This window comes from Olea europaea, chromosome 19, assembly GCF_002742605.1.
Source record: "Olea europaea var. sylvestris chromosome 19, O_europaea_v1, whole genome shotgun sequence".
NCBI classification, from domain to species: Eukaryota; Viridiplantae; Streptophyta; class Magnoliopsida; order Lamiales; family Oleaceae; genus Olea; species Olea europaea.
In genome coordinates this window covers 2,690,891-2,702,701 of record NC_036255.1, presented here as the reverse complement: position 1 = coordinate 2,702,701, position 11,811 = coordinate 2,690,891, and the positions used below count along the sequence as shown (strand labels likewise).

The window sequence follows — 11,811 nt, the reverse complement described above, 5'->3', positions numbered from 1 at the left end:
ACAAACGAACAATAAAAGATAGATGATTTTCTTGATTTTTTTTGTTGGCAATGAAAACAAATTTCATACCTAATACTAGTAAATTCTATCCCTTTAATTGACAATTTTCATATAAAACAAAACTAAAGGAACATAAAAAACACTTTTATTTCAACATTTTCACGTGGAAAATTATACCAATCAAACACAATAATTTACAGTTCGATAAGGTTTTTATTAATTTTTATTATTTCTTCTACTCCAAGTTAACAGATTGAAAAACGATAGGTTTTGCAGTGCATTTATAGTGTGTTGAATTTCAAGGGCTGTTGTTTAGTGACTGAGATTGGGGATCAGAAACTAAATTGGAAAAGCAATAGAGGATTCCAGTAGACTAGAATCATCTCCACTAGTGTCCGTTTATCTGAAAAATTTTAGATCAAGCATTTTAGTAATTGTCTGTATTTTCTTCATTAAAATGGCTTTATTTTGATATTTTTATAATGAATGGCGTGCGATTGGGGTTTAGCAGCGTCGTCGGTCCATTATGACAAATTTTATTGCTATCTTTATATTAGTATCTTATTGCTCTAAATTAGAATTCTTGAGATATTAATTAAATTGCAAATGTTAGGGAATTGTTTTTTCAAGAGAAATTATTTCCAATTTCAAGTTTAGTCTTCATTCACTCAACTCCAAGTAATGGCTTTCCCTCACTTGGTGATTTAGAGTTGTTTATGTAATTAATTGTTGTCTATTATGAATTAATGTTGTCCTTTGATGAAAATTGAAATATGATATTTATTTATTTATTGAATTTGATTTTATAATAATCATCGAGAAATATTTTAAACGAGTATTTGTGTTTTCAAGTGAAGAGCAAAATATTGTTGAAATGAGTAATGTATGACTTATTTTCATCCATATTATGTTACTTTTAAAAAATTGCACATTAATTTTTGACCCTACAATAAAAAATGTCTGAGTCCATCCCTGCTCTCAAGTATATACAGGAATATTTCATTCATTGATTCACCATGCAATAATGTTTCCCTTGATTTGTTCATTTGTTAATCAAGTCGTATTATTTCCATATTTAAGTCTAGTGGCCTTCACTCAGTATCTTGTTTTTACTTTATATAATGTCTTAGAAATGTCAACATGATGTTATGCTGGTGGTAGTGGTGCAAAATAGTGAAATACAATATTTTCACAGCGTGTACCTTAACAAAAGAAAATAAAAGATTGTAAGTTAATATTCTTTTCCTTTTCTCTCTGTTTTGCAATAGCATAAATTCGTTACAATAGGATCAGTACATGGTAAAATAGTTTAACTAGATCAATGGTATAGACGACTACAAACAAGATATGATAAACAATTAGAAAAATGAACTATCATGGAAAATTGAGAGAGGATTGCAAGCAAAATAGGAATAGATGTAGATGTCGTTTTACACATTCCTAGGACATGAATGTAATTTTAATCATCCACTTGAAAATGCAGGAGTATGAATGTCTGAGAAAAGAAAATGAAGAACTAGCATCAAACAAAGAAAATCAGATATGGAGTTTTTATTGTAAATTCCCAACACTTAATAATGAGTCTTTAGGGTCCATCCCAAGCATAGTTGGGGGGTTTAACAATATCCCCTACCAGTATCTTGATAATAGACAGAATTAAAGGGAGGCAGACATCAGGCCTTAGCTCTCAAGAATTGATCAAGAAGCAGAGAAGAAACTTAAAAGCATAACCTATGTGTTGAACTACTACTTACATTACAAGGATCAAGAGGAATAACCTACTAAGTTTAAGAATATTACAATCACTTCTACGTCTTTAGTGTTCCAGAGTTGAGTTCACTGGTTCCAAAAAGGATTCCAAATCATTCTATTCAAGCCTAAAGCTACTGGTCACAAACTCACAGCCAAGGAGAAGATTGAATAGAATGGTGGGACAAGAAAAAGGGATTATAGGAAGAAAAAATATCCAAAACTATACTATTCAGAAAATTTGAACCTCCTGTCCATTAAATTATATTACAATCATACATATGGCGAGTAAAGCATATGCAGATCAACACTTCCCCATCGAGCTTTTGAAAACTCAATTACGGAGAGTATTACTGTGGATCTATTAGAAAATGACTTTGTTTCTTGATCAGTTCAACGAAGATTGATTTTTATACAAGAAGAAAAAATCCCTTGTATCTTCGCAAATCCGCAAGAGGATAATGGATTTGATCATGATATTTTGTACTAAAAAGTCTATAGACATAAACAATGTTAATTTGCGGGATGTGAAAACAATTTCTTTTTCCTTTTTTTTTTTTCAATTGATTTGATTCCATTTTTGCTTGAATATGAAGGAAAAGAACTTTGGGGATTTGGCGATAATTGGGGGTGAATTAAATAGGCTTGTTTGGTAGAGAGATATAAGCTACCTAAATTTATTATATTTTTGGAGTTTAGTTGTTTTTTGATAATTCATTTTTACTTTATATATTGCAGTATTTGTGGAATTAAAAAATGATGATATGATATTTTTGAATATTTATTTAGCCCATGTTTGATCTCCATTAAATTAAATTACATTATATTCCATTTCTCTTTCTCCTATTTTCAACCACACAATCTTCCATAAAATAATATTACACGTAAATCGAAAACTTTTCCTTCTTTTTCAATCATTCATTTTTCTAAAAAATACTATTCCCCCCATTTTCATTTTCAGATAATGGGGGTCAAACAGGGGCTTAGAAGTAGGTATTTCATACAATTTCCTCTTTATTTGATCATACATTTTTCAAAAATCACTATTTCATAATATATTTTATTCGCAAAACTAATTTTAATGGAACTTGGGCCAATATAGATAGATATTTAAAATTGAACGTGTCAACAACACAGGTTGATCTAGGAAAAAAAATACCTAAGTGGGCCCGAATACCAATCAAGGCATCAAATCAGGAAACTACTTATTTTTTAAGTTAAAAAATACTTAAAATCTTCCAATCTCCATTTTTTTATTTCGATTTTTCAGTAGTGTAATTAAACCTTGATTTTTTATATTTTTTATTTTATTGTAAAAAAGTTGATTCGTTTTCTGTGTTTCTAGACTATTTTATTTATGTTTAGATTTAAATTAGTCTAAAGCTGATTATTTTTATATTTCATTAACAAAGTTTTTTTAATAAAAAGTAGTTTCATGGTTTTTTTCAGATGCTAACTACCCCTTAGTCATTATTGGATCATCAATCGCGGTAGCACTGTCGATCGTCTCCTCCCTCTCTAGAAATCTTGACTCCTCTGATGGTATGTCATAGAGAAAGTCATTTCTTGTTGCAAGTATTTTTCGACAATAATTTAACGGCATGTTTGATGAAGAGTATTGGATAAAATTGGACAATATTAAGCAATAAAAAAGTTAAAATCTTATTTATTATTTTTTCTTCTCATTTGTGAATTATTCTATTTGTACAATATCCTACAGCCGCCCCTTCAATCGGGGGCCATCACTTGGTCACTTTGTCAATCAAGTTGTACAAGATACTGTACTTCTAGCATCATTGCTCATATGCAGACAGTAGAATCAACCGATTGCTATGTCGGGATGAAATTTAAGTAAAAATTTAAATTTTTTGGATTAAATTAAAATCAAGTAAAATATCGGGTAGCTGCACTCAAAAGCAAACACGTCAGCTGAATTTTCAAATTTCTCATTCACTATTTTGTGCACTTGCACTTGAGGTTGAGTAATATAGTTATCGAGGATGATAAAAAGGACAAAATGCGTAATTTTACTTTTAATGGAGATTTTCACTCGTAAAAAATCTATAAAGACATGAAAGGTAGAGTGAAATAGGGAAATGGAAATGATTTATTGAAGCATTGGAGCAAGCAAACAGAACTTAGGATTTAGTAACCTAGTTTTTTAGGTAGGGAATATCGATGGAATGGACAGCAAATCCATGCACGTGATGCTACTTTCCTCAATTGTGTACTGTAATTTCTTTACTTTCTAACTTTTGATCGCCTTTTAATGTGATTAGTCTATTCACTAAGCCATAAACAAAAGTTAATAGGTTTTGGTAGGTGTTGCTGTTAGACAAAGAAAAAATTTGTTTTGACATATATCAACATGTGAAATCTGCAGTCATTGAACTTGTGAAGTTCACATCCTTTCCACCCCTAACTAATGCGTGTTGGGCGGTCGAATCCTGCCCCCATTAATTTTTATTATAATGGAGGAATAATATATTTTTTTTAAATGAATGATTGTAAAAGAATGAAAAATTTTCTCTTTCCGTATAATATTTTTTTATTGAAAATTGTGTGATTGAAAATAAAAGAGAAAAAAATTTAATTTAGTTTGATGAGATGTAATAGGGGCTAAATGAAGGGCCTGGTAAACTTAGTCCTTGTTTGATCTCTATTAAAATTATAATTTATTTTTTTCTCTTTTTTTTAATCACACATTTTTTAATAAAATAATATTATATATAATTCAAAAACTTTTTTTTAACAACAAATTTTTCAAAAAAAACACTATTTCAACCATTAAAAATTTCAAATAATTGTGGCCAAACGGGGGCTTCGTCATGCAAGCTATGGACTCACTAATTTTCCTTCTTGTGCTATCCCATGTACTAGTCCGTTCTTTGCATTGGAGCCAATTGATCCGTGATACTGTGCCCCGGTTTGCTTTGGATAAAAATTAAACTTTTAGCAAAATTTAATAAAAGTTAGTGAAATGTATGATTGAAAAGTTGATATAAATTGTGAATATCATGAAGTATTTGGATAAAAATGAATTTGAGAAACAACGTATTTTAAGAATGGAGGTCAAACAAGGCATGTTCTGTATCTTTTGAGATGGACCTTGCTCAACCTAGCTTAGTCCAGTGGGTCATGCTAAGTCGATCGGGGTGAACAAATTATTTAGAAGAATCAAATACGGTTTGCTCAATATTCTTGGATTTTGCATTCGTATAAAGTTCAAGAACTGGAAATAATGCTAAATACACATCAAAAAACGTGATCTGTTGGACTACATTCTAAATTAGACGAGCTCACCAATTCCACTCTAAGTTGTTCAGACTTTAATATTGAATCGTAACACTCCCATAGGTTTCATTATTTATGGGTCCCAAATCAATTGCTTTATTTGGACCAAGAATTTGAAGCACGTATAAATTTCTATTCATAGTAGGAAGTAGAATAACTTGCCCAGGACAAATGGCTGGAGCTCCTCATTGTTGACCAAGGCCAAGCGTATGGGTGTGGATGTGGGTGTGTTCCCACCCGACAACAAGCGGGATTGGTAGACTCCACCGACCAATTTCGCATCAATTGATTTATTTAACCAACAACCATTTTTACACAAAATTATGAATTACAATAGTCCATGAAACGCTTTACAGTGTTGCCTACATTAATCCTCGTACTCAGTTTTATAAATAAGTGATAATCCCAACTTAATTTACACTACCACTCAGCTTACATAACTTAAAAGTTTCACCGACTTTTGATAGAGAATGTCTTGAACCCTTACTAATAGCCCAATTATAAGTAATTATTTTACTCAATATTACCCAAACGCGTCTCTCTGTCACTTGCTTTCTATATAGCCCGTCAGCATTCTCTCTGCAATCCAGCTTCGAAGACTACCGTCAACCCTCTTTCAACAGTAAACTCGAAACAACAAATGGGCAGAGCATACAGATGGTTTCGAGGTCTAATAGGATTCAATAAACCCGACCCGGACGACAAACCACCCAAGAAGAAATGGACCCTCGTCAGATCGTACAAAGACAAAGATCACTCTTTGATGCTCACACCGGAAAAATCCCAACATGGCGTCGTTCCGTTGCATCCCAGTGGCGAAACTGAAGGTGACGCCGGCAATCACGCCATTACTATGGCGGAGGCCACTGCTGCTGTGGCGGAGGCTGCCGTTGCTGCTGCTCAGGCAGCCGCCGCAGTAGTCAGGCTTACCAGCAGTGGTAGAACTACTGATTCTGCAGTCAATGGATGTGTGGACATGTCGGCGCGTGTTAGCCAAATGGCAGCCGGTTATGGCTGCCGTGAGGACTTGGCCGCCGTTATGATCCAGTCCCATTTCCGAGCCTATCTGGTTAGGCCCTCTATCTCTTTCTCTCTCCCCTCCCCCAATATTTTCGAACTCAAATATACTTTGATATATATAGTACTTCTGTATCTGTATCTATATTTTGTGGATCACATTAGCTATTTGTTTCTCAGTCTGGGGCAGTAAGAATAATCATTCATTCTTAAAACCAGTGTTCTTTGTACCAAATAGTCGGTTAGATAGAACACTTCCTTCTCAGCTCGCATACAGCTGGAATTCGGAAAACCCGTATCCATGGGCAATAATGTCGTTTCACTCCGTACCGAGTGGTAACTTATATCTTGTGGAAGTATGTTTGCTAAGTTGGATCCGTAGAATAAGTATTAAATCCTACGTATTGTTTCAATTATTCTTGATTTACATTCTGTTTGACAGTGGTATTCTTTCATTTCACAATTCCAAAAAAAAAAAAAAAAAAAAAAAAAAAAAACTGCCTTTTCATACAATACATTTTTGCGGTGTTATGTAACTTAGCGTTAGATGATAGGTTTGAATGAAAAGTGAAATTAAATAAGTTATTTAATTTCGCCTATCACTTAATGTTACATTAGCGCCACTTAGTCTAAGGTTGTAACTACAGTGAAGCTAAATAGCTTTACTTCTATAGTAAATATTAAAAGATGTACAAATGATGTTTGATATGAAGTATTAAATCTCTATTAAACTTATAATTCATTTTTACTTTCTTCTTATAAACTATACATTATTTGATAAAATAATATTATACGTAATTTCAAAATTTTTTTCCTTTTTAATTACACATTTTTTCGATAAAATACTATTTTAACCATTGAAATTTCAAGTAAAAAGTGCTATGAAAAAAGAAGTTAAAATCTCACTAACGTCTAGTTTTATTGACTTGGAACTTGCAAAGTTTTTGTTTACTTATATTGATTAGTGCCTATTAATGCTCTTATCTATTCGCATATACATATACACACGAGTATATCTTGCACACACACACACACATATATATATATATATAGAGAGAGAGAGAGAGAGAGAGAGAGATGATTTTAGGTGGGTCAACAGGTAGGTTGAAGCCTTGTGTACTCGCAAAAATCTAGCAGTTTTTAACATTTCATGCAGCTCTAGAATAATATCATGTAACTCTTGAAAATGAAGTAAATTTGTAATTTTTTGTTTCTTTGTATTGAGTTTTGTTTTGTTCCTTTAAAAAAGTCCATTTGTTTCTTTTGCCAGAAGGGCAGTTTCAGAGTCGGTGCAATTTTTTTTTTCACACCTGATTTTGCACCTTTTTAATGTGTACTTAACACTGTTGTTGATGTAAGAATTGGACAGATTTTGGTAATCTGTACACCTCACTTTTTTAGCTGTTTGCATAGTTGAGCTGTACCAATCTATTGTGCCTTCGTTTGATTCTCATTATTTTTAAAATACATTTTTCTCCCTTCTTTTAAATCACACATTCTTCAATAAAATAATATTTTTCTTATTTTTTAACCACACATTCTCAATCAATTTATTATTCCAAAATGCATTCTACAAAAAAAAAAATGGGGCTCAAATAGGCTTATGTCTCGATTTTGCGATGGTATGTGGCTGCAGCTTGTCGAAAAGCCCAAGCTAAGCTGGTGGGTTAACGTGAGCATAGACTCCTACACCCGAGTCGTGCATGGTTTGACTATGGAGGTGGACTGGCCCGCAGCATGGTTTACCACGAGTCGAATCATGCATGGACTGGTGATTTTTACATACCTGGCCACTTGAACTTGAGCAACTGGATAGATTTTGACACATCTAGGAGGGTAACTTGCCTGTGAACGTTTCGCTTCAGGAGGATTTGATGCCATTGTAAATAAAGAGTTAGCTGAGTAACTTTAGTCAGAGCTTTTTGAGATACTTTTATTCACTTTACTGAGAGCTACCTATTTAATGAGAATTGGGTTATGTCAAGCTTTGAAGAAGACGAAATTACAATATATGACTTTTTCTCCTCTATATGTGCGACTACATTGTCCGAATTGAACTCAATACTTTCCTACTCGTGTTCTTGCTCTCTCATGATAATTTTCTTTGGCGGGTAATTTGTAGTCGAGAAAAGCTTTACGTGCACTGAGAGCACTAGTCAAGCTTCAAGCACTGGCAAGAGGACACCTTGTGAGGAAACGCACTGCAGATATTCTGCGACGAATGCAGGCATTGTTAAGAGCACAAGCAAGAGCTCGTATAGGCCGGGCCATGATTTCTAAATCTCCACTTTCAAGCATGAAGTCCCCTCAAACCAATCATCCAGTAAGCAGAACCATAGGTTTTTCACCCTGGTTATCTTAGTCCTCATGAAGAAGTAAATGTAGTGTAGCTTACTTTATGCTTTTCGTCGACAATTCCGCATGTTTTGCTAAGCTTAGAAACTTATAAGTAAATGTAAGTTACTTATTTTGAGAGCATGGTATGAGATGCTTAAAAAAAGTAACGACTTTGAACATGTTTGAAAACTAAAATAGTTCCTTATTTTTGAGCTTAGTCAAACATGTCGAGATTCATGTTTCTACTTTTCTGTTTTCCCCGAGCCAGCAGGTCGCTATTTACATTAGAACTTTAGCTTGTAACAAAGGACAATTTAGATAGCTATCCAAATATTTAGCTTCTTTCTTCTGCTATTCGAACTTTAATTTACTGGGGCTGAATGTGGTAACTTGAATTTGAACTCGTAGGGACCTGCAACTCCTGAGAAATTTGAACATGTTATTCGAGCTAGGAATATGAAGAACGAACAGTCGTTGATACTCAAGGTAAGTTCTCGATCTTTTTCTTTCTCATCGTTATGTACGCAAGTGCCTAAGAATGCTCTCATGCTAAATGCAGAGGAATGATCTGAACTCGAATGGCAAGGTCCTCATCAATCAAGGATATTCTACGAGAACTGGTCGACATGATGATGAAAGGAGCAACAAGACACTTGTAGACAACGAGAAGCCATATATAACGCCCAAATGTAGAAACCTCTTTCATTCATCTCATCTTAGCATTGGGTCGGACCAAATCTGTCATAGCTTTTCTACTTCGAAGGACTCCATATCCCATCTAAATCCATCTTACAGTGAAGGTCAATCCCCTCTGAAGTTTTCGCTTGATGTTGATGAAACCTCAATGGACGCAGCTGACAACGGAGGACCATTTACACCTACTAAGAGTGATGGATCGAGAAGCTGTCTAAGTGGTTACTCAGATCTTCCTAACTACATGGCTTACACAGAATCGTCAAAAGTTAAGGTAAGATCTCTGAGTGCTCCAAAACAAAGGCCTCAATACGAGAGATCAAGCTCGACTAGAAGATGCTCAATGCATGGGTATGATGAACCAAGAACAAATATTCAGAGGGTTTCTGCATTGCATACAAACTTCACAAGCAAAGCTTATCCGGGGTCTGGTCGTTTGGACAGACTTGGAATGCCTGCTAGAGGAGATTTCCAGGGTTTCAATGGAGATCATTGGAACAGATATTAGAACATAACCTGATTCTTGTGTTTTCTGCTTTGTTATTAACAAACCATACGCTTACAAATATGGCTAGGTAGTGTGTCTAATTCCTAAAAGGCAATAACTGTTTGTTTCACTTTCACCCGTTTAAGAATGTTGTAATGCTGTTCACGTTATTCCATTTACCTGCCATTCTGCATTTCTTGTTTCAATGATCTGTACGTGTTTATACTATATCGATGGTACTATCAGACAGGTCAATTGATACATTTTATTGTCCAGAACCACCCATTTCTTGAAGAAGCTTTACCATCTGGTCCGCATTATCTTCCTCAAATTGTTTACCAAAAAAAAAAAAAAAACAAAAAAAAAGTTTCGTTGGGCTTCTACTGAATCTAATTTTTATTTCAGTAATTGTAAATTGATCAAGGAAAGTAGGTGTGCTATTTCTCATAAAATGCTCAAGAAACAGAGAGATGGCATGTCGCCAACCATCCGTACAAAACTAGAGTCAAAATTCAGTAATACGATATCATTCATAAACAGGCAACGAAAAACTTTAAGCGACAAGAAAAACTATCGTTTGCCACCAGCACCTCCAAGCTTAGGACCCTTAGGTAAAGCTCCCTTGGGGACATTACCCTTGCTTGTTTTCTGTGCATTGGACATCACTTCTGCCTTCTTTGCCTTCTTCTCATCCTTGGTTTTCTTGATTCTCTCCTTGATTTCACTAAGAACAAATACCCACAAGTAATGTTTAGTTCAAAATGCAATTCTTAAAGAGAGCTACACTTTTATGGACACAGGTTATCAAAGATTTGAACTCCTAATAATATACCGTAAAGCAGCTTCACGTGCAGCACCTCGGACCTCTGGCTTCTCAGCTCTTCTCTTCTGGATAACTTCCAAGGTGGCACCAACGATTGACCTTGAGTAGGGCTTTTTGGTTGTTCGACGCCTCTTCTTCACAGTTTCAGCAGCAATGTCCTATGAATCAGTAATTAGAGCCATATCATAAGATTAAGACCTTTGAAAGAATATCGATGCACCTCAGCAAGAAAAGAAAGGCCAGAAGTGATAAAAGTAAAAAAGGAATTGTACTAGTATATTTCACCTTCTTATGTTGTTTGCGGTACACAGCAGTCCATGTAAGCTTTGCAGGCCTCAGGCGATTATGGAAATACCTCTTGCATTTCGAGTTGGGAAAGAGGAAGACCTTTAACAAGGGGGGAAAACAGTTTCTTTAGTGTATCAAAGAATGGTGAAATAGAGCTTGGCAAAATGAAACTAAATTATCCAAGAATGACCACGCTAAAAGACGGCAAAAACATTGTACCAGAATGGAATTTTATAGCCACCTACACCTTAACCTACCTGGGAGTCTGAGCGAATAAATCTAATAACCTTCCCAGGGTATATCTTGGCACCGCTAAAGCGGCAAAGCTCTGTCCTGGTAACCAAAGATTAATAGGTGAGAAAAATAGTTACTAAATGATGTAAGTGTCTCATACCAAGCAACATCGCGTGAGCAATATAGCAGGCAATTTAGTAACTTGTAGAAGAGCTTGCTAAAACTAGGATGCTATATAGATCCACTTTGGGGTCTCAAGATCTGATCATAGGGTCAGATCATAGAATTGTAAAATTCTCCATAAACAAGCATTTTTGAATAGTATATGGATGTGAAATGTGTGGTTAAAAAATAAGGAAAAATTTTGAATTTGCCTCTAATATTATTTTATTGAAAAATATGTGATTAAAATGATATAAAAACACTGTTTAAAAATGCATTTTTCCTAAAAATAGGGCTTAAACAAGGGCAAAATCCCTAAAACAAAAGAATATAAAACTAAATTATAAACAGATCTGTCGGTAAAACGTCAAAACACTTTCACACCAATCTTGACACTATAAGGTTGAGGATAGACAGACAAGGTTATATCCTTGTTATTTTTTACAAAGTGATTAAAGCCATTATAATTCAATTTAATACTACGAATAACAGCAATGATAAACTAGTCAAGCAGTATCAAAAAATGGCTTCAGAATCAGCATCAACTGTTCTATGTTCTACGTTCTTTTTTTTAAACTCAGGAACTGTTGATTTAGGGACCTAACAGAAAAGCATTGTGATGCTATGATTTCCATAAACATGCACTAACAGGCTCAAGCAACTGCTAAAGAGTGCAAGAAAAAAGATAAATTTGGCAGAAAAGAAAAATCACAAAGTATTGCTGACC

The 11,811-nt window shown here is 34.3% G+C and overlaps 2 protein-coding genes across 2 annotated transcripts; one reads left to right on the top strand and one right to left on the bottom strand.

The window, feature by feature from the left end:
• Positions 1-5,435: 5,435 nt before the first annotated feature.
• Positions 5,436-9,783, top strand: LOC111368493 (protein IQ-DOMAIN 14-like). Its single transcript, XM_022989758.1, has 4 exons — positions 5,436-6,112; positions 8,183-8,383; positions 8,806-8,883; positions 8,957-9,783. The coding sequence occupies exons 1-4, from the start codon at positions 5,684-5,686 to the stop codon at positions 9,596-9,598; spliced, it is 1,350 nt and encodes a 449-aa protein (XP_022845526.1). The 5' UTR covers positions 5,436-5,683; the 3' UTR covers positions 9,599-9,783.
• A 209-nt stretch (positions 9,784-9,992) lies between these two features.
• Positions 9,993-11,035, bottom strand: LOC111368388 (60S ribosomal protein L24-like; the record flags this gene model as incomplete). The annotated part of the gene is made up of 4 exons (XM_022989611.1): positions 9,993-10,301; positions 10,410-10,558; positions 10,686-10,787; positions 10,946-11,035. Coding segments are annotated over 4 exons (495 nt in total), but the record flags the coding sequence as incomplete, so codon positions are not given.
• Between the last annotated feature and the right edge of the window lie 776 nt (positions 11,036-11,811).